Below are 22,810 nucleotides of genomic sequence, written 5' to 3'. Positions count from 1 at the left end.
TTTCCAGCTCTGATTTGTTTGCCCTGCTTCTCTGGAGATTCATTAATTTTGTTTTTCAATGATTCATAGCCCTCAGCTACAACGTTTTTAATTTCCAAGAGTTCCTTTTTGTTTCGTGAATATTCCTTTTTCACAGAAATCAGTTTCTGTCTCAGGAAAGTAGCATCTTGTTGCATCTCTCTAAAGACAGAAAAGGATGCTGTTGGTGGTGGTTTGGTTTTTTTTTTTTACTCCTTTCATATTCTATTTTAAATATCCATCCTTTGCTTGTTTGCTTTGGTTTCTATTTTCACTTTAAGGGACTTCCAAATATTTAGGTGTCCTTAATTGACTGATTATATTTAAGAGTGAAACAACAGAAAACCGATAGGAGTGGTGAGTGGGCTTGTCAGCTGGAGGGGCTGTGGCTGAGTCGTCCTGCAGGGTGGACCCTGACGTGTCCTCAGGGCTTTCTTCTCCAGGCTAGCTGCCTCTGCCAGCCTGAAAGATGCTGGGGGATGTTCAGATCTCCAGCCTAGAGAGGACTGGAGGCTGCACTGTGAGAGCAAGTGAGGGACTGCTGGGGAGTCTCAGCCATCCTTCCCTGGGTTGTGCCAGCCATGCCCCCATCCAAAGAGTGTCTCCTTGGTCGTCAATAGAGGACAAACCACCTGTCTCAGCCTGGGTTGCATGGAGGCAGGCTGGGTTGCATGGAGGTAGGGCCTCTCCAGTGAGCTCTGGATTTAGCTCCAACCTTCACCCACCACCAGGGCCTAGGAAGGCATTGCTTCTGTGGTGCAGCGGACATCAACGCTGCTTTAAAAGAGGTGCTGAAGCCGCCTGCACCCATCAGAGCTGAGTTAAGCGACACGTGTACGCTCACATCCAACTGTGATGTTTCTACAGGGAAAGACCTGGTCGGCACTCTGTGTGCTGATCACCATCAACTTCCCTGGGGCTGGAAAATATAACAGAAACTAGAAGACCTGAGAAAGTGAAAGTGAAAACAGTCACTCAGTTGCGTCCGATTCTTTGCAACTCCATGGACTGTAGCCCGTCAGGCTCCTCTGTCCATGGGATTCTCCAGGCAAGAATCTTGGAGTGGGTAGCCATTCCCTTCTCCAGGGGGTCGTCTCAACCTGGGAGGCCTCCACAAAAGTGTTGGAAAGCCAAGCTCCATGATGTGGCTGGCTGCAGCTGTTTGGTTGTTAAGGACCATGGCATCAATAAGACATCAAAGAATATTTCAAACACAAAAATGAACAAATGAGAACAACCCTTACACACACATGTACACACACACACACATATGGTTTCTGTTGTCTTCTTTCCCATTCATTTTATCTCTGCGGTTTATGCATTTTTTAAAGATTCCTTCACCATAATTTCAGCATGGTTTGGGAGGAGGGCATTCAATCACAATTTCTAAACTGCTGTGCTTTTTCCCTCATTACCATATCACTTTATTCTATTTTTATAAAACATAACATCGATTCAGAAGAGTGCATAAAACATATTTTTACAGATTAATGAATAATTGTAAAGCAAACTCTCCTGTGAGGAAACAGCACAGAGTGAGCTAGACTCTGGATGGGCCTCCCAGGCCTCGGGGCAGGGCAGGGCTGGGGCCCCAGGGAGTGGGATCTGCTGGTTTTGGTTTCTCCTGTGTGGGAAACTCAGGGACCCTCTGTGATCCCGCCTGAGAGCCCTCTGCCCAGTGGATCCAGGGCATCACAGCCACAATAGAAAACACCAACTCCAGAATCAAACCCAGGCTCCCAGCTGGAAAACAAGGTCCTTCCAGGAGTCTGTCACGGCCATGCTCGCCTCCCTGCTCTGACTCCTCGCTGCCTGGACGTGGCCAGTGTGGCCCTGAGGTGCGTTCTGTACCCACCTGCGCCATCCGCTCCTATCTCCAGCCTCCGACGGCAGCCTGGCCAGGAGGATGGCTCAATTGATTGTTCAGTCCAGCCTGTCACTGGGGGAGGTGACGAAGCCTCCAGTTGTCAGGAAGAACCAGGACTCTCAACCCGAGAACCTATAGGAAAACCCTCCAGGGAGGCCTGTTGTAGGGTTTTACGAGGAAAACATCCCTGGACGGAGAAGAGTGCTCAGGAGCGTCCCTGGGGGAAGGCAGAGTATTCATTTTTTCTTGAATTTAGAACTTCTGCCCAGCATCTTGGGAGGCAGGGACCATCTGAAGATGCAGAGAGGACAGCTGAAGTGGTGGACCTTGGAGGGCCCAGTGATTACTCAGCTCTTCTGAGACAGTGAATATTCCATTTGCCAAGTATGTTCCCAAACTGTCTCACTCATGGTCCATGCCTACCCACAAAGAAGATGGGCGCCAGCCCCCCTCACGCCCCGGAAGGGAAATGGGATGAGAAAGCGGGGCAGTCCAGCCCAGACTGCTCCCCACCCCGCCCTGGAAGGGGGAACAGTCCAGCATGGGCTGCCCCACCCTGGGGGGAGAAGCAGAACCACAGCCTGAAGCCTTCACACCTCCAGAGAACACAGTCCCTGGTCTTTCCTGGCAGGGCATCCATCCACCTCCTCCCACCTTAGTTGGGGGCCTCCAGACACAAGACGAAGCTGCAGGGAGTTAGTGATTCCATTCTGAGGAACCACAGACAGTGGGAGGTGGGGGCCAGGCCTGGGGGAGGGGAGGGGCCGTGCTTATGGGGAGATGGCAGAGTCCTGGAGACCAGGGTGGTGATGGTCACATGACTGTGTGAGTGTCCTTACAGCCACCCAGGCAACATGGTACGTACATACGCTCCAAAGTGGGTAAAAGGGTGGGTTTTTTTTTTTTTTTTTTTAATGTTTCACCGCAATTTTTTCAAAAGGAGCCTCCATCCTAAACTGGAGAGTCTCACAGGCAGAGTGCCTCCCCACAGCTGTGCTGGGGCTCACCACTCTCAGGAACGAGGGCCTGTCATCAGGCAGGCGGCCAGAGGGCATTTCAGGGCCAGCCAACGCAGATAGCATGAAGGGGGATGAGTCCTCAGTTGACTCATAAGACATGGAAATCTATGACCAAATTCGGGTGAGTAGTGAGGCTCCCTTCCGCCCTTCACTCTTCTGGCCTGGGCCACGTGGACCAGGTGGGGTGGGTGGACCCCGAAACTGTTTTCTCTGGATCTAACCCCCCGCGGCTTCATCTTCCTCCCAGGGTTGATCTGTCTCACTTCCCAACACTGAGAGGATGCAGGTGGACCACAGCCCTCCAGTCACCCAACACGGAGGGCTGTGGGACCCAGCGCTGGTTAAGGCACAGGTGACTTCCAGGTTATTTAGACCCAAGCAAAATCTTACTTAGCCTCAGTTTCCTTATAAAGTCAGGGAATTCGACGTGATGAGCTTTCAGCTTTTCTTTTAATTCCACTGATCCATAAACTTGATTCCTGCCACACCACCTGTAGAGTCTGCTCTGAACAGAGCACGTGGGCTCAGTGGAACCCAGTGGAGTCTGAGTCGGTTCCTACCCCTCCAACCCCTTCATCATTCAAGACAGACCAACAGTGAACTCAGGCATGAGAGCCAAACCAAAACCAACGTTGGGACATTAGGACAAGGCTGCCTCAGGCCCTTGGCACCTGCCCTGGGGGAGCAGTTACCACTGCTCTCCCAAGCCATTCTCCTGAGAGTGAACTCAGGTGCATCATCAACAGTGAAAGGCTTTGTGACGAGATCAAGGAAACCCATCAGGCTCCCGGACCAGAGCCTGGACCGGCCTGGACCCGCCACGCCCCAGCCTGGACCCGCCACGCCCCAGCCTGGACCCGCCGCGCCCCGGCCTGGACCCGCCGCGCCCCGGCCGGGACCCGCCGCGCCCCGGCCTGGACCCGCCGCGCCCTGGCCTGGACCTGCCACGCCTTGGGGGCTCAGCCTCCCAAGTCCAGGCCCTACCTGCTGCTCTCAGCAGACACCAGCCTCTGCCCCTGCCCCCTGGGCCACTCCTCCTCCCCAAGATCAGCCCTGATCCCAGATGCTTTCTGGTGTGGTGGAAGGTGCATAAACAGTCAGGAAAAATTAAGATCTTGTTGGAAGTCAGGAAAAGGCAACAGTCTGCTCACTTCCCAGGAGATTTCTACGCTGGGCTTTTCCTAGAGGCCAGCTTTCCAAATGCCATCAGCAGAGAGAAGTCTTACAATGGAAACGTTAAATGCATTTTGGGCTTTCTAAGTGGGTCCAGGAGAAAGGACTGTGACGTTCCATGTGTTCACCAGGGCTGTCTCCTCCTGTCTGACAGCCTGGGACAGATGCTCCCCAGCCCACAGGTGTCTGAACTTGCATGTCCCTCTGAGTGCTTCTGCAGGGTCCGGAGAACAAAGCACACAGTCCCCGCACAGCCCAAAGCCACCCTTTCCTCCTCAGCCTCAGATGCTCGAACATCCAGCAAACCCATCAGTTGCTGAGTTTATTCCACACAAGCCCCAAACATCATTCTGCCACTGCTCAGGTGGATGCCAAGACTGCACCCTTCCAGACTTGAATCACCACCCCCCAGAGGACCCCAGAAAAGCAAGTGCCCTGCGGCCTCTCCCCTGGAGAGGCCAAGAACAAGCTTCAGGGTTGGTCCAGATGGGGGCCAAGCTCTGAGCCCCACAGACATGGCTGCCCTGCGACCAAGGGCAGGGAGAGTCACTGCTGGGCTCAGACCCACACCCTCTCCCCTTTCAGGCCCCTTTGGGGACACATCTGGGGGGAGGTGGTGGCAAACCCTTCGCACACTGGAGAGAATAAGCACTCAGAGTCACACGGAGCGTGCCTCACACCCTCGCTTCACCGCATCCTCCCCTGGGTGGCCCTGGCTTGGTCATCTTGCCTCTGAACCCGCTTCACTGTTTGCACACAAGAGCTGGACACTGCAGAGCTGTAGAGTCGTGGTCAAGATCTGGGTTCCTGGGACGGGACACCTGTTCCAGAATTACAACAGTGGTGCCCATTGTTAGTCTGATTAAAGGAAGACGTGACTCAGAACACAGGGACTGGAATACATCCCTGAAAAGCAGAGCCCTGGCCTGGCCGTGGAGAGTCTGGGTAAACACGCCTGCAGGAATGGAGGGGCAAATACGAGAGCAGCGGCTAGATGACACCCGAGTCCCAGTGCCCGTAAGTGGGATCAGCGTCTCCGTGGCAGGTCCTCTCAATACAACATTTTAGGACGAAGGCAGAGCTGATGCTTCCTAGAGGCTGTCGGGCAGCAGGCAGTTCATTTCATGAGAGATTTCCCTGAGATCTCTGGGGCTGTGCGGGTGATGGGTTTCCATCAGCGTGATGTATGTGGGCGGCCTCCCTCCTCTCTCAGCTCTAAGGGCCCTTCGGAGATTTCTTTTATGATTTTATGATGCTAATTCCTCCAGAAAGTTTTGAAAAATTTGACAGGCTTCATATAAGTGTGTGTGTAAGTGTAGGCAGGCACGTGAACATACAAACAACAAAAAGACCTAGGAGCTGCACAGATGTACCCCTCCCCCAGCATCCTCCAAACTGTGCCCACGTGTGCTGGGGCATCTTCTTTCCAAGGGCACCCTGCACAACTGACACGGTAATCTGAGGCCTGGGAATCGAGAACATGGAAGCCTGGGTGTTCAGGGTGAATTTTTCACAATGACTCACCTGGGAGAAGCCTGCTGCCTGTTTAATTACTCAAAGAGGAAAAAAAGCGAAAGTGTTAGTCGCTCAGTCATGTCTGACTCTTTGTGACCCCATGGACCGTAGCCCACCAGGCTTCTCTGTCCATGGGATTTCCCAGGCAAGAATACTGGAGTGAGTGGCCATTCCCTTCTCCAGGGGATCTTCCCAACCCAGGAATCAAACACTGAGGGTTTGATTCTTTGATTCTGCAGACCCCACCCCAGGGTTTCCACATTGAGGGCAGATTCTTCACCATCTGAGCCACGAGGGAGGCCCCACAGATGCCTCCAGAAGGCCTGGGAAGGCAGTTGACATCTCCCTTCGCTCTGTAACCCGCGTCTCCTCTCTTGCTGGCCAGCCCTGGTGCTTTCACAGCTTCCTTTAGATGCCTCTGTCCTGAGACGTGGCTTCTCTCCTCAGCTCTGCTCCCTTCCCATTTCTTCTGGGAATCCTGAGCCCCCTTCTACTTTTCTCTCCACCATCTCACCTTCCTGTCTTCTCAGCAACAAGCCAATGGCAATGACCGGACGCTAGCCGCAAAGAGGCAACGTTTCCGGGAAGCGTTCACAACACAGAAGCTCAGTGGAGGCCAGGCACCAAGAAAGCCAGGTCTGCAGGGCCCAGATCTGGATTTCCCACCCCAAGGACGACAGATTCACCTGCACGTTTGAGAGAAGCTGACTCGATTTACAGAATTACAGACATTTGAGATGAAACAGCTCTCACATAGGCAAAGGCCACCAGAGTAGACAAAAAGTTTCATTATTTTTCTCCAAAAGGTCCAACTCAAGATGCCTACCTTGGAGAAAAGGAAAAGAAAACAATTATTCGGAGGGACTTCCCTGGTGGTCCACTGGTTAAGACCCGCAGTCCCAACGCACGATGCCTGGGTTCCATGCCTGGTCAGGGAACTAGACCCCACATGGTGCATGGTGTGGCCAAAAAATAAATAAATAATGCATGTTGTTGGCGTTCAGCCGCTCAGTCGCATCCGACTCTTTTTGGCCCCATAGACTACAGTGCACCAGGCTTCCCTCTCCTCTATCTCCCGGAGTTTGCTGAAATAATGCACACTCCTACTGAAAAATAATTCGGGCAGTAATCCTCCTGATTACAGAAGGACAAAATGACTATGAATCTTTTTTTGTTACAAACATTAACATTCACTAAAAAGGCCTGGCTACAGGGAGAAAAAGATGACGTTGGCACCTGTGGATTTCAAGTTGTCCTGAGAGGTAAGAAATGACATCAGATAGCATCTTCCCAAAAGTAAGGCACCCTGAAAATGCAGAAACTTTTTGCGTATAATTGAGTTTCCCGCTGAACAGTTTCCACAAAGTGGCAGAGAGGTCTGCTCAGTTCTGCCCAGCTCTGTCCTCCGGGAAGCCCCTCCTTGTAGCTGAGGACAGGTGTGACCATTCTTCTAGCAGCCATACCTGCCTCTTCCTCCTCATCCCTCATCCGTCTGATGCTGCAAGCCTCAAGTTCCATGATTCAGGGGTTAAATTTCAGCAGGATTAAAAAATCCCACCATCGACCCTAGCAAATTATTTTTCAATCACGATTTAAGAGGTTTTGTGGCATAGTCCTTCCTTCCAGGCCAGTGAGCAATCATTAGCTTGGGCTTTGTTCTTTCAGCAGCATAAGTAAAATATTAACTTACAACAAACGTAGTCTCATACCCAAACATCCATATTTTAGAGGCCAATTACAATTGAATAATTCATTTTTTAATTAGGTGCTCTTACGTCTCTCCCTTAAAATGATGCCTTGCGAGGGCATCTGCCTTAAGTGGGGCTGTGCCGTATACAGCAGGCGCCCAGTAAGGATTTTTGGTGAATGAATTCCCATCACCCCAAGAATGGTCCTGGACTGGGCTCTGGGAAGCTGTGTTCACATGTCAGAGCTGTACCTTCTGTGTGGAGTCCTGTCTCCTCTTCTGACTTGGACACCATCAGTCTAGTAGACTCCCCACAGGCTTCAGGTTTCACTCAAGAGCAGTTTCTCCAGGAAAACCTCTTCTATCGGTTTTCCACCCCAGTTCACACACATCACTGCTTTCAGGGCCTTTGTTAATCATCTTAGAATCTCAGGTGCCTACGTTCAGCCCCTCACTGCCCCTGCCCCCCAGGGGCAACTAGGAGCAAGGCTCCTAAGAAGCCAGGATCAAGGTTATCAGGCCAACAAATTACGGGAAGGCACTTTATCACAATGAGCTCCTCCCACGCACACACCATGGGACCTCCCAACAGCCTGATAGCAGGCTCAACCCTTGACACGTCCAGGGGCACCACAGTCCCAAGAAACGACGCAACCAGTTCAGAATTTCCTTTGAAGGATCCAGGGGTTTGGATTTTATTTGAGAAAGGCTTTCCTCAAATATGTTTAAATTAAAAAGAGCTTGGTGCAGGAAGGTTTTCCATCACATAGAGTGTGAGTGTACATAGGGAGCATCTTCCCCCCGAATGAACACAGGTGGATAAAAATGGGGCAAGGGGTGTCACACGCTTAGACTTCAAAGCTTCGGCCACTGCCAAGCGGGCAGCAGGCAGTGCCTGTCTCTGAAACTGTGGGGAGGAGGAGCCCCCGCACTCAGGGCTCCGTCCAGGAGCACTCACCACCACTGGAGATGCCTGGTCCCCAGGGCAGCCGCCCTGGGCCTCCCTGCATGGCCCAGCCTCTCTCCCAAGGGCATAGTCCTCAGGACAAGCTTCCTACACTGCAGGTGTTTCTAAACGTGCACCATTTGTGATGGGGAGGTGGGGTAGCACCCTCTGTCTGGTCCAGGGAACCCTCTGCCTGATGAGCACACGAGGCAGCTGTCTCCTGACGGTTGAGGACACGTGAGCGCATCCACGCCATGATGCTTGCGTTTCCAGGGCAGACCATGTCCCTTCTCTGAAAGCCAGTGTCCTCATCTGTGAAATGGGATGACAGGAGGCCTCACAGGGTCACTGCAATGCCCAAATCACCCTGACCCACACAACACTTTGGTATTTGCACGTGGAACGAAAAGACATTGCTACTGAGTTAGAGATGCCACGTCCTACGACAGTCATCTGTGCAACCCTGCTCACCCCAGAATTTACCATTTTTATTTTGCAACAGAACCAAGTTGATTTTTTGAAACAGTAGTTAATGCTGCCACGGGCGAGGTGAGGTGTGGGGACAGGTGCTTTATCTCCGGGGATTCTTCCCACCCCCTCCTATGCTCACAGTCATGCACGTTCAGGGGAACAGGGGCCACCAACCCCCACACGTGAGTCCACGTGACACTTGGCCCCCTCTCACCAGTCACGTCACTTCTCTGAACTAAAGGGACACCATCTGGCAGGCTCCGTCCACTCCCCGTCCACTCACTCAACAAATATTTATCAAGTGCCTGGCGGTGGCCGGTCCCCGCCCAAGGCATTGGGGACAGAGCAGCTTCCTGGGATGAATTCTCCCCTGAAGTAAGCAAGTAAACAGACGTGGCCATTTACTGTAGTGGGGCTGAGCAGCAGTGTTTGCGGAGCACTGGCGCCTGCTGGTCACGTAGAAAAGGGAATGGTCATGACTAAGCAGGTCTCCCGGCCCCACCTGCCGGAAGAGACACCAACAGAAAGGTTCAGTGACTGAGGGGAGCGCCCCCCCGACCCGGGTCAGCCCCTGTCTCCCCGGCTCAGCGCTGCAGGCCTGGCTCCAGAATGGCTCACAGGCTGCAGCTGCACCAGGTCCCGCCCAGACCAACTCAGCAGACCCCAGGGCAGGGCTGGGGTTGGGGGGTGGGTTGCCTCAGTGATGCGTCTCCCCGAGGCCCTGGTTAGGAGCTGGGCTGAGCCCCAAGCCACCCCGTCCACACCCCACCTTGAACACCCACAGACAGGACCAGCTGCGATGCGAGCCACCTGCCATCACCTGTCCATGGGTTTCCCACGCCTGGGGACCACACGGCGGCCCTGACTCTCATCTACCAGGATGCGTTCAGGACCCACAGCAACGTCTCGCCTTCCAGCAGACCTGACGGTGCAAGAAGGCCGAGCTCACTGCAGGAGGACCAGGGCCTGAGCCCACATCTCTGCTTGCTTCCCAAACATGCACCCTGACGCATCCCAAATATAGGCCATGGGGGTCCTCAGTCCACAGGCTCGGGGTTGTTCCAAACATGGTCCCTGCAGGGTGAGTTGTGGTGGGGGGCTGTCCCTCAGGGACCCTTCTTTAGCCAGGATGCCTCTCTGCCTCTCTCCCTGTGTGATGAGACCTGCGAGTAGGCAGCCCAGTTATCCTCCGTGGGTGAGGGTTCCAGAAACCAAGAGCCTGTGTGTCTCCTCGCCCACAAAAGCTCTCCCAAAGGGCCTTGTGGGACCTGCATCCAGGACCAGACAGAGGGTCCCCAGGCTCGGGCTGTGAGCTCTCCGACCAGCACACACAGCCTCTGCTGGCACCCTGATGGCCCCCAGGCCTGAACTCACCATCCTTACAACCAGTTGGGGCCACCCCATCTCACAGCATAAATGAGAAACTGGAAAGTCCCGCCTTCTCCCCGACACTTGGGCCCTTCTGCTGAGCCCATTCTCCCCGCTCCAGCCCCCATGTCTCTCCTCTGGCCTCTCCTCTGCCCCTCGCCCCTCTGGAACTACCTGGTTCTGGCTTCAGAAAGCCCAACACAGCCCTGTTGTCTGCACAAGGTCAGACACCAAATATATTCTCTTAATATTCCAACCCAATCCAAGTCTGAGCCGACTTCAGGGTCTGTTGGGGGCTGGGAGTTTTCCACACGCGATGAGTCCACCCTGCCAGCAACAGAGCTCAGGAGACCTCGTCCAATTTACCTGCAGGGCAGCGGCCACCGCCGAGGGTATGGGGGGGTTCACACACTGTTTCTACAGGATGCTCTGCCTGGCAGGTGGCACTGCCAGCAACAAGGCTGTGAATAATGCGGAAAGAAGCGCCGTGTCATGGGCCCGTTCACGTTTCCTTCTGCTCCACTAGCACCAGGAAAAGATAACAAAGATGACGGATTTGGGCGCAACGGTGTATGTTAGATGGAGCATAAAACAAACAGACTTTTACGTAAATAATGAGAAAAAGACCTTTAAAAAAATTCCATACTGAAACACTTTTCATCTCCTGGAAAGATAAAGAAAGCAAAGTGCTAGGAAAATAAACGGGGGTTGTATCAAGCAGGTTGCAGGGGGAAGGAGCTGGGCAGAAGGAAGGGAGTTGAGAGCAGGAGGGTGGCTGTGGGCCCACAGGTGTCAGGGGGACCCCCTCCTTCTGGACAGTGAGGGTCTTTGCTAAGTGAGTTATTCTTGGACCCGACAGAGGACACATCTCTGGGCAGCCATGGGGAGAGGGCAAGCTGACGGGGCCCCACTTGCAAGAGGGCAAACATTTGGGTCACTTTTCCCAAAGAACAGCCTGCGACACCTATCAGCAGGGGTGCCAGGGGGCGAGTTAAACCTATGGACTCTGAGCCCTGCGGGCTCACACTGTCGCTGCTCCCCGTCCCCCCCCCCCCGAGGGGATCCACAGGCTCTGCAGTGCCAGGCCCTCTGTAGGTGCAGCATCGCCTCCATCTCTGAGCAGGACTCACTCTGCAGCTGCAGTTTCTTGTCCTAAAAAAGCCATGGGAATCACGGGAGGCGGTCAAGCTTCCTTTCAGGGGCCCTTCAGTGATTTGGGGGCCACGTTCTGGAGGGACAAGGGGACAGCTTTGGTCCTCAAGGCTCCACAAAGAGCCGCACGCACCCCTGCTTCAGGGTTCCAGAGGCTACAGACATGACCCAAGGCCCCCGCTCTGTCCGGCGCCCCAGCCCGCTCTCTGCATTGTTGGCCTGGAGCCGCCAGCCAGGTGAGTGTGAACCACCCCCTGCCGTCTCCAGTGGGTTTAAATCTCTCTTTTTCGAGCCTGGAAATCTCTCGGCTCTCGCCATCTCCCTCCCACTCTCAGGCAGAACCTCCCTGGTGGCCCCATGGCTCCTCCTGTCCACCTGCCCCACCCCTCCCCTGCACCTGCCACAGATGCTCAGAGCCGGGCCTGGGGCTCCTTCGGTCCTCCCCGCTTCCCCCAGCAGGAGGTGTCTCTGGAGTTCCGCCTGACACCCGCCCGCTGCAGTCTCCTCCTGCTCCGTCCACAGGCTCCTCGGTCACTGCCCCTCATCCCGTTAAAGCTGACCTTCTCCCGGCTGAAGGCATCTCTTGACCCCCGCTCACCCAATGAGAGGGATTTTCAAAATGTGTGTCTGTGTAGGTGTGTGTCTCTGTGTGTCTGTGTACACGTATGTGTGTCTGTGTGTATATGCATGCATCTGTGTATGTGTCTATTCGTGTATCTGTGTGACTGTGTGTGTACATGTATGTGTGTCTGTGTCTATATATGTGTGATTGTGAGTATCTGTGTATAGTGAGACTGTGTGTGTATGTGCCTGTGTCTGTGTATCTGATGTATAGGTCTGACTGTGCGTCTACATGTATGTGTGTATATGTGTGTCTCTGTGTCTGTATGTGTCTGTGAGTGTACCTGTGTATATGTGTGACTGTGTGTATCTGTGTATAAGCGTGTGTGTGTCTCTGTATATATATTTAGGCTGGAGGAAACTCCATCATCCGAGCATATTTCCCTACTTTATAGTCACTGCCCAAACCAGAGCTTTAGAGAGGCAGCAACTGCCTCAGCATCGAGAACCCTCTCTCAGCCCCCACATTCTCCGGTGCATCCCGATTCCTAGTGTAAGGCCCCCCAAGTCCTGGCTGCCCCCTACCACCTCCCCTCCACCACACGGGCTCACCCTCATGGGGGAAGACGGAAGACGGACCGGTGGTGCAGCCTGGACTAGCTTGGGCTTGTGGGGGTCACCCTTTACTCACAGCAGTTTTACTGAGGTGCAACTTACATACCAGGAAATCTGCCCATGGTGAGGGTGCAACTTACACACAGCTGTATGACCATCACTACTCCCTAGTTTCAGAGCTTGTCCATCACCCTGCGGAGTGATTTTAAAACCATGGTCCCTCCGCTCCAGCCCAGAGGACATCCTGGGACCGCTTGCTCTCCAGCCCAGCGTGAGGAGGGGCCAGCAGCACTCAGCCACCCAGAGCGCCCACCTGTACACCCCCTACCCTCGTGGACTCTGGGCAAGGGGCCATCCCTGGGACCTAAGATGATAGCAACCTCCTCTGAGCCTTGGCCCAGAATCGACCCAAAGCGTCACTGGCTGCCAAACAGGCCTCAGAGTCTTTTTCTAAGTTGAGGATTAACTGAGAGGTTGTAGGGTTTCACGGAGGATGGGGTCGGTTGTTGGGTATGGTTATGTGAGAGGACACTGGGAGAAGAAGTGGCACCAAGGAAGGCCCTGCTTTTTCCGGGGACCTCTGGGACACCCCTGGTGTGTTTCTTTTGACACACCAAAGAGTTCCTGCCTGCTGACACAAGGTCGCACCTCGGCAGGCCACGTGGACTTGGGCCGAGGCTCTGCTTGCCATGTCATCTCTCAGCTCGCCAGCCAGCTCTGGAGCCTGACCCCACACACAGCCCAGGCTCCCTGAGACAACGAGGCAAAGGCTGCGAAGTCCAAACAGGCATCAGATACACTAGCTACAGGGGCCCAGGAAAAGGTCAAAGATTAAAAAGCACAAGAATTGATAACCCCGTGATATCAGGAGAGGCTGGCAACAAGAGAAGGAGGCCTGGTACTCTCCTGTTTCGTCCAGAAACAACCACCAACTGTCCCCTGTCGCTAACTACAGGAAGCTGCCTACGACCCGGGAGATGCGCTTTGTGGGGTCACGTGAGAAGCTCCGGGGTCCTGGCAGGGGAGGGGAGAGGCAGGACCTCCCCCCCGCCGGCGGGCAGCCCAGGATCCCGAGGCGCCTGGCCGGGCCAGCTACATTCCACAGCCCCCTCTGTGCCCAGACGGCTTTGTGATGACTTCAGGCTCAGCACAGAGTAAACACTCTCCACGCTTTTTCCATGGACACGTTCTAACCCCAAACTGCCAGCATTGGCCTCCCGACCATCCAGATGGAAAGCCGCCTTTCCCAAGAACATAAAACCTTCTTAACTAAATAGTCCCTCTTGGCTGCAAGAGCAAACTTTCCTACAAGCTTCCTAGAAATTACTTCTCGAGCACTGAGCCTACGAATCACCTGAGCAAAGCGCCCTCAGTGGAATGACGGCCCTGGGGGCAAGCACAATGGAGGATCCAGAAGGCACACTCACTCCAGCAGACACCTGCCCTTCCAGGGTGCGGGCGGGCGGAAAGAGCACCCACGGGCCACTGCCCAGAACTCACACTCGCGTGCATCCTGCTCCCAACTGCCTGACCGCAGCAGTGTTTCTCACAACAGGCCGAGATAAGACAGGTGCTGATGTGAATAAAGAGACCCTGACATCCAAGCTCGGCCGGCTTTTGTAACATCAAGCATGTTCCAGCTTGAATCCGCATGGTCCAAGCTTAGCCCCCACTGCCCTTGTACAGAGGCGGGCACACGGCGGTGCACTTACCAGGTTGGAATTCGTGGCGTTGGAGTCGTCCTCTGGGAAGGGAATATAGATCGCTAAGGCCACACAATTGGCAAAAATAGTCAGTAAAATAATGATTTCAAATGGCCTGGGGAGAGGGAGTTAAGGAATTAATGCCACAGGAAGCACCAGTGAAACAAACACACAGATACATATATATATATATATATATATATATATATATATATATAAATGAATCGGAGATCCATAAGAATTTTGTTTAAACAATACATTCCAAGCCCCTTGTGTTCTGAAAAGAAACATATGCCTTTTTAAGTGCTTCTAATGGGGCCCCGCCAAAATTTTTCCTAATATGTCAAAAGCAGTGGAGGCCAGTCGCGTGCCAGAGTAAACACAGATTTCTAAAACTTTTTTCCCGTCTTTTATTTATTTAGATTGCACTGGACTTCATTTTCTCTCATGTGTGCGCGGGGTTGCTTTTAAAGATTGGGGCCTGCTCCAGCCGGGACTCGCCCCCGCCCACCCCTTCCCGGGCCGCCCTGCCCGCAGGCTCACCCGCCTGCACTGGGGACCCGACAAGGCTTGGCTTGAAACAGGCAGACCCTGCAGGGCTCAAGGCAGAGACTTGACTTTGACTCTTCAGCAAAATTTGGAGATAATACTTTCAATCTTTTAAGTTGAAGTTCAGAGTCTTTTCTTTCCTTCCTCCTTATTCTCTGACAGCTTCCAGAGAGCCTGAAGGCAGCCGGGGGCTCTGGACCCCAGCAGCAGTGCAGCATGAGCTGTGTGTGGTGGGGGACAGCAGCTGGGCGCAGGGGTCTCTTCCATCTACTGAGGTCCTGCTTTCGGGGGTGGGGGTGGGGCGGTCTGTGCCCCAGGGTCTCCTGACTTGCTGCGGGTTGTGCTGGGGTTTGGAGGGCGTGGGGATAAGCCAAGCTTCACTCCCCAAGCCTCAAGGAGGTCCCTGTGCCCGGATCTCTGCATCAAAGTATCAGGCAGATGCAAAAATGAGCAAGTGTGACCATACACCTTCTGCCCTGCACTCTTGATGGAAGGCCATGGGGTAGGGGGTGGGGGTACTTCAGAGGAAGGGCCTGGCTCACTCTCTTCCAGGCCCATCTTCCCTCCTCCCCAGGACAGACAAGTTTCCAGCCCAGTCTGTCGAGCCTCACCAGAGGAGGATGAGAAAGAGGGCAGCCATTCCTGGAGGCAGGGGCTGCCTCCATCTCCAGAAAGCCTGGGCTTGCAGAGCTCACAAATCCTGAGCGGACAGAGGCTTTGGAGATGGCCTGGTCCAAACCCCTGGGGCCCAGGGAGCCTAAGAAACTCCCAAGACCCACAGCAGGCATTGACCTGCCAGACCAGAACCCAGACCCCTGCCCACAGAGTCCACTCTCCACTCCTCTGCCATGGACGTCCCAGGATCTGAGTTCTCAGGGCACCTTAGGGCCTGGAAGGAATTGGTGATCCTGCAGTTCAGGGCCCCCTGGACGCTGTGCTGCCTATGGGTGGGTCCTCTCAGCTCTGAGGGCAGAGCTGGGCATCCGCTCACCCAGCATGCCCCCTAAACACTGTCAGTCTTTGTGCACCTTGCTATTGAGAAGACCTGCAGTGGGTGCCCAGCCTCCCCACTGGACAGACAGAAAACAAAGCAGCGTCTCCCAGGGCCGAGCTGGCAAATAGCAGAGTCAGGTCTGAACCAGAGCTCCTGACTCATCTTTTCCATCATCTTGCTGCCTTTGAGCTGGCCAGGGATGCGTGGGGAGTTGGGATGCTGGTGGGAGGAAGGCTGGGCGCTGATCCTGACCAAAGGCTTGCCCCCTCAGGCCCTGCTCTGACCGCCCTGCTCAAACTGCAGCATGGTGGGCAGTTGTCACCCCATTCCTACATGGGGAAAGTGAGACACAGAAGGTGACAGGATGCGTCAACTTGCCCAGTCACCTCGCTGGGGTAGGATGGGGTTGGACCACGAAGTCTGGCTCCGAAGTCTGAATTTGTCAGGAGTCTTCTACACTGATCCACTCTGAAATCATCCCAAGCAATTGTCGTTGTTGTTAAAGTTTTGTGGGAACTTTTTTGGTGGACCATTTTCCAAGTTTTTGTTGAATTTGTTGCACATTGCTTCTACTTTATGGTTTTGTGTCCTTTTCGCTGGGAGGCACATGGGATCTTAGTTCCCTGACCAAGGATCGAACCCGCATCACTTGCATCGGAAGGTGAAGTCTTAACCACTGGACCTCCAGGGAAGTCCCACCCTAAGTGTTTTTAGGAAATCGGCTCTTTCAGGCCCCTCCCACATGGCCTCCTCCCTCTCGCCCTGTCCCCACTCAGCCCAGGCTGAGCATCTTTGTCCCCATCATCTGCCCTGGGGCTCCCCCCCGCAACCAGGACAAGAGCCAGGCCTCAAATATCAACCTGTCCCCTCCCCACAGGGGGGTGACAGCTGAGTCCAGGTGTCTCCTGCTCTGATGGCCCCCGCCTCCAAATTCAGGCTATCCTTTCATCATCTTGTGCTAAAGCTCAGAAACCACTCAGGCCAGCAAGCAAGGTTGCATGGTGGAGAGAAGATGCCCACTGTGAGCTAGGAGTTTAGGCCCAGGTCGGGTCCCCTTGGGACCCCACTGAACTGTTGGCTTCCTCCTGGCCTCCTGCAAACCCCCCCAGCCCCCACCAGTGCCTTTCTCCTAAACTCTGGACTCTTGGGGAGAGGGAGTGGAGATGTGAGTTCAGGGCACCTGGATCTGAATCTCTGGTGTGGTTAGAGCGAGTGCAGCTCCTCCAGGCCTCCTGCCCCACCCTGGACACATGGCCCAGCCACCCCTTCACAGCCCTGACCAAGCGGTGCTGACAGCAGCCCGACGGGGACCCACAGATCCAAGACTCTGACCCAGGCAGTGGACACCTCGGCCTCGGGAGTCCCTGCCCAGTTCTGCAGCTGTGCCGGGCTTAGGCCACCTCCTCTCAAGTGGGACTTAAGGGGCTCAAGGTTTGACAGAACAAACATTTCTTGCTAAACAGAGATGTTCTTCTCTCTCGAGTCATCTCCTTATACCTTTCATCCACTCCCAAAACTTAGAAATCTTTCCATGGAAAGTCGCCAATGAAATCTAACACCCGCCCTGAACCCCGGGAGACGTGGCAGGCCTGCCCGAGTGGCTTCTTCCTAGGAAAACGCCTGGCGCTGAGTCCAGGGGCCTAGTCCTGTCTGTGCCACCCTGCAGGCTCCATGTCACCAGGAAAGTTGGGGGCACACGCAATCGCCCTCAAGGGCCTTCCCATCTCCCTCACCCCACGATTCCTGGGCGGGATTGCTCTGTGAGAGCCCAGCCCTTCAAAGCCTCGTCCTCTGCAGCCAGCACCCACCGGGTTCTATGCAGACATGGGGTCTGTGTCACCCCCCAGGCTGGTGCTTCCGAACCCAGCTGCACCTGGAGAGTTCAGCCAGGCCCGAGCAGAGCTCAGACACCTGCGCTTCGTCCCAACCCCCCAGGGAACACTGATGGACTCCTCCAACCTCACGGGGAGGTCACACGGCTGTGCCAGCCCACAGATCAGGAGGAGGTGACATGTCAACCCGCACTGAGTGAGCCCTGAGCAAGCTCAGCCCGGCAAGCGAGGAGAAACAACCCCTTAGTCTTATTTCCTTAAACACTGCTTTTATGTACAGAACAATCCCCACGGAGCTGGCTATACAGGCAGCTTCCCGGGCCCCGTCCCCATAGGCTCTGACTCAAGGCTGGGGAGGGCCTAGAACTCTGCATTCCAACCATGCCCAGTGACCGACTCAGTGGTCTGAGAACAACCCGCCGCAGGCCACACAGCTGAGCCCAAAGGATACTTCCACTCGACGATGCTGATGCAGGCCCTCCGGATGGGGTTCTTCAGGGTCAGGCAGAGCAGGGCGCGGGGCGGGCGGGTGGCCGTCGTGCTGCCCTGTTTCTTGGGCTTCCCGTACTGCTGCCGCTTCCGCTGCGTGGAGCTGACCGTGGAGATGGTCGTGTTGCCAGCACTGCCCATCAGCTTGGCCTGCCGGGCCGCGTCGATGGCAGCCTGCCAGGATAGGGCGGCCCCCGGTGTGGGGATGTGCTCAGGTGCCAGCCCCGCGGCCGCGTTGGCATTCATGTTGGCGTGAGCCGGGCGCGGGCTCCCATAGCTGGGACCTGCAGGAGAGGACAGGGACAGTGGTCACTGCGGGGGAGAACCAGGAGCCCTGGCAGTGCGATCTGGGCCCCAGACTCGCAAGTATTTTTTTAAAAATTTCATTTCAAGCCGTTGCAGGAGCTGGAGAGGCGACCCGTGGAAACACCAGTGTGTGACACGGGGTCTGCTCTGGTCCGAGCTCAGCCCAGGTCAGAGTGTGTGACCCTGGACATGTCTCTCTCCTCATTTCAAGTGGAAAAGACACGAGATGTATGCATTACAGCACTTGGGGATCTCAGAAGCACAGCGAGAAGAAGAGGATGCAGAAAAGGGGAAATATGCTACGCAACACTTGGTAGTTAAAATATATACTTATAAGCACACATACAAATAGAATAGAGTAGAATGGTTGTCTAGAGAAGGTGAGGCACAAAATAATAATAGGATACGGAGACAGGAAAAACAGAATGAAAGATTGAGAGCCGCTGCGTGGATCAATGCTGACAAACGTACAGTGAATTGAAGGATGTAATTCACTCAAATCTCTGCACCTGAGCTCCGAAATAAAAGTAGGAATCATAAATGAAGGGGTTGAACCAAAGCAAGGTGACATCCAGGTACCGCAAACCTGTCTGGCGACGGGTGTTGTTGGATAGGAGAGCCGGCAGCTGTGAGGGTTTTAAATCACGACAGCAGGTCCCGTGACGTCCCCCAAGTTGAACAATAGGATCTATGCGCCCTCCTGACATAGGTTGGCCTGCTGTGATTGTTTTGGCTCATAAAGTTCAGCAGAGGTGACGCAGAGGCGACTTCTAAGGTAAGTGGAAAATCCGAAATGCCAGCCCTGGGCCACCACGCTGTGAGGAAGCCCCACCAGCCTATGTGGGGTGGGGAGTCCTGTCCAGCCCCCAGCGACTCCAGCTGTCATCTGACTGCAACCCCATGACAAGACCCCAAGCCGGAACTGCCCAGGGAGCCCTTCCTGAACTTCTGACCTGCAGAAACTGGAGCAGCCCAGTGTGCGCTGCGGAGAGCCACCTGTCCGGGGTGACTCACTGTGTGGCATCCGGCGTCTGGGAAATGGCACTGTGTGTAGTGGGTGTGGCCAGGAGGGGACAGAGGGACAGAGATCCTGGGCAGGATCCAGAAGAATCCAGCAGAGACGCCTTTGCATGGCTCTGGACTGAAGGCAACACAAAGCTCCAAGACTGTCCCCGTGACACGGTCCGGGCCTGGTGGATTCTCCCCCGTCTGCCCACTGACACCTCCCCCGAGAAGCCTACAAGGTTCACCAAGAGACTGACCCAGTTTGGGCCCTGGGACGACATGTGACCTTGAGACTGGCCGCTGGCTAGGCTCTGCGGGGTAAGGGGCGCTGCGAGAATGGGGTGATGCTGTGGGCAAAGAGCCTGGCATCTGGAGACCATGTCAGTTGCCCAGGAGATGGTGGCCAGAGCCAGGCCAGAGGCATGGACATCACCTGCAAGCCCACCTCAATAACCCTCTCCTCTGCATCATTGCACGGGGTTCTTCCAGGAAAGCTGCTGCCGCCCCTTGGGGCCTCTTCCCCCTCCTCAGGACAGGCTGGACCCAGATGACCATGTGGTGCCTCGCCCAGTACTCCTCCTTCCCACAATCAACTCGGGCTCACCCTTCTCGGTTTGCCCTTCGAAGTTACTTTTGCTCCCAGCTGGCCCTCTCGCCTTCACCACCAGCCTTATCCCCGACAAGGCCCAGTTCAGAGATGAGCACGTGGCCCAGGTCAGCCTCAGATCCCAGAGAAACTCCATCCCGGAAACAGACTGACAACCGCTGGGCTCCTGCATCCAGCCACACCTGATGCCAGCTGCACCTCTGAGCTCGCCAGCTTTATTCCTCAGCTAACTTCACTTAAGCTAATCTGAATTGGTTTTCTGTCCCTTGCAGACCTAATGCACTTGCTCAAGTGCCTGAAAGCCCCTACCTGTCTGGACTGCCACTCCTGCCCGTTTCCCAAGTCACGTCCTCCCACCATCACACCAGGGACACACAGAAGTTTCCAGTTTCACGCCACCTGACTGATGGGACCCCCACACGCTGTATACCTCAAGGGCTCTGGGACTTTTCTGAACCCGACAGGAAAGCATATCGTGACAGGTTACTGATGGCTATGCAGGCAGGAGAGGCGGGTGGGTGGCATTTTATCACAGAGGGGCAGGTGCCCGTGACCCACCTGCTGGGCCCGAGAGGAGCCCTCCAGGTCCGCGTGGGTGCCAGCTGGTCTGCACCTTCTCCTCCGTGGCAGCTGCTCCCGCACCGTGCCATCTGGTCCCCGTGGCATCGGAACCCCACCCCCACTCTCCGCCTGGAGAGCAGCCTCTCAGCTCTCCTCAACATGCGGCCTATGCTTTGTAGACGTGGGCTCCACATCTCCAACCAAGGACCCAGAGGAGCCAACCCCTCCCAGACAGGGGCCCCGTCCCTCACATGCTCGCCGCTGTCGTCACTGTGGGGGGTCCCAAGCTTAGAGCGAGGGAGACCCTGCTCGGCCAGGCCTCTGCCTTTCTTAGGAGGCCCCAGAAGAAGAGACTGGAGGACAGGACGCGACGCATGGAGGCACCTGCTGCACGAGGGCGCCGTGACAACCAGCAGGTGCGTGTTCCAGTCACCCACGAGAGCAAGGGCGCCGTGACAACCAGCAGGTGCGTGTTCCCATCACCCACGAGAGCAGAGGCTGTGGAGTGAGGCTGGGGATGCTGTGTCCACTCGCCCCATGTGTGCACTGACGGGGGCCACGAGCCAAGCACCCTGTGCCCGGTTCATGGCCTCGGGGTGAAGGGCCTGCAGTTCTGACCCCAAGAACACCCTTCGTGTTTGACGTGACCCTCGTTAGGCAGCATCCAGCATGCCACCAGCCCCGGGCCCCCAGGGTGGAGGTGGGTGGACGAGCCACCCTGGACCAAGTGGGTCCAAGGTGGCCGGGTCGTGTGTTTACCAGGTTCACCAGCAGGGGCTGTGACCCTGTTTGCTGATTTGATCTGTGAGAAACCACCTTCCTTCCTCGACCCCTGGTTTGGCCAGCCTCTTCTGGAGCTCCGGAATCAGCCTCTCCTCTTCCCTCAGGGCCATGGAAGCAGCCGTGACCCTCTCTGACACAAGGACCCTCCAGGCCACAGCTCTTTCCTGACGCGAGGCCTCAAAGGTGCCTGCCTCCCTGCTGTCCCCAGTTGTCCCCCCAGCCCCCTGAACTCTCTCACAGCACCGGCCACATCCCAACCAACCATCCCAGAGTCCATGGATGATGCTGGAAAAGAAGGCAAGGTGCAGCAAGGCGGAGAAGACACCCATCACCCAGGGAGGCCGGCGTGGGTGCGTCCTGGGCCCCAAGCCGTCGAGACCAGGGCCTCTCGGAGCCCAGAGGCAGTCGGAAAGCCTGGTCTGGGTGGGCCGACTTCAGAGCCACCCGAGCCTCGGTGACCTTATTTACACTGTGAACCGTTCCCAGAGCACTCGGACCTCTCGGGAGAGCACCATCTGGAGAAGCACACACGAACAGGCCCGCGGGGAAAAGAGGAATGACCGCCTCCCCAGCCAGAGGGCAAGAAAACAACCTTCAGTGCCCCAGTCCTGGAGCCCAAGCACAGCTGCAGCCCTGAAACCAGCATGGGGGTGGGGAGGCGCGTGGACACACACACGCACATGCACACAGACACACACAGACACGTAAGACACAGACACACACACACATAAACACAGAGATGCACACACAACACACATGCACACACATGCACACACACAAGAGACACGTGTGGCCCTGCAGGCTGGCCCCTGCCAAGGCTATACCTCAAGACTCAGCTCAGCCTCCCCCACTCCACATGACTGTCCCCCACCCTACATGACTGTGCCCAATGCCCTGGGATGACTCCCCAGTCAGGTCCGAGGCTCATCAGAACCCCTGGGGCCCACGACAAGAGGACACGGTGATCTGAGAATGCCAGGAATGGAAAAGCTCCATCTCGGACCCCACACGGGTGCCGGAGCAGCGCGTGGAGGGAGGGAAGCGCTCTGTGTCTCTGACGGCTTCTGTTAGCAGGAAATAACCACCCAATGCAAAGAGACCAATTTTCAAATTACAAAGCTGATTCAAAGCTCGGTCTCCTGGCTGCCAGCTGAAAAGATGCCACCGTCTAAGCAAGCTCCAGCTCCTGCCTTCCCGGACGATCTGCCCGAGCCCAGGGAGGCAGCCCAGCTGACCAAGCTGCGCACACAGGTGGGCATCCATAGCGGACACCTTCCTTGTATGGGAGAACATGTCTCCCACTTGAGAAGGAGCCCAGCTGCCCTGGGCAGCATCCCCTACCGCACTCACGGCTCTACTCGGAGGGACCAGGACAAGGCATCGTTCAGCCTCAGGACTGTCTGCCCTGCTAGGGTTCAAACAGGAGATGAGCTCAGGGCCTGGACTCCCCTGGGGCCCCCCGAGGAGCCTCCACATCAACCCTCAGAAGAGGAGCCCAAACCCCCAGTGCCAGAAAGGGACTCCCAATTAGCCATGTGTGTGGAAGGGGTTCAGAGCCACTGACCTGCTTTGGGAACACAACCTCCCTC

General features: G+C 55.5%; 1 protein-coding gene across 1 annotated transcript in view; it reads right to left on the bottom strand.

The window, feature by feature from the left end:
• The window catches only part of CACNA1C (calcium voltage-gated channel subunit alpha1 C), a 386,005-nt gene that overhangs the window by 322,798 nt on the left and 40,397 nt on the right, over positions 1–22,810 (bottom strand). Inside the window, exons 2-3 of the mRNA XM_052641427.1 lie at positions 17,922–18,243; positions 14,105–14,210 (exon numbers count right to left, since the gene is read on the bottom strand). Coding sequence (XP_052497387.1) covers positions 14,105–14,210; positions 17,922–18,243 — 428 coding nt within the window. The remainder of the gene's footprint in view (positions 1–14,104; positions 14,211–17,921; positions 18,244–22,810) is intronic.

Source organism: Budorcas taxicolor, chromosome 5, assembly GCF_023091745.1.
Source record: "Budorcas taxicolor isolate Tak-1 chromosome 5, Takin1.1, whole genome shotgun sequence".
NCBI lineage: Eukaryota > Metazoa > Chordata > Mammalia > Artiodactyla > Bovidae > Budorcas > Budorcas taxicolor.
The sequence above is the reverse complement of the archived record's forward strand: the minus strand, read 5'-3'. Positions and strand labels throughout refer to the sequence as shown.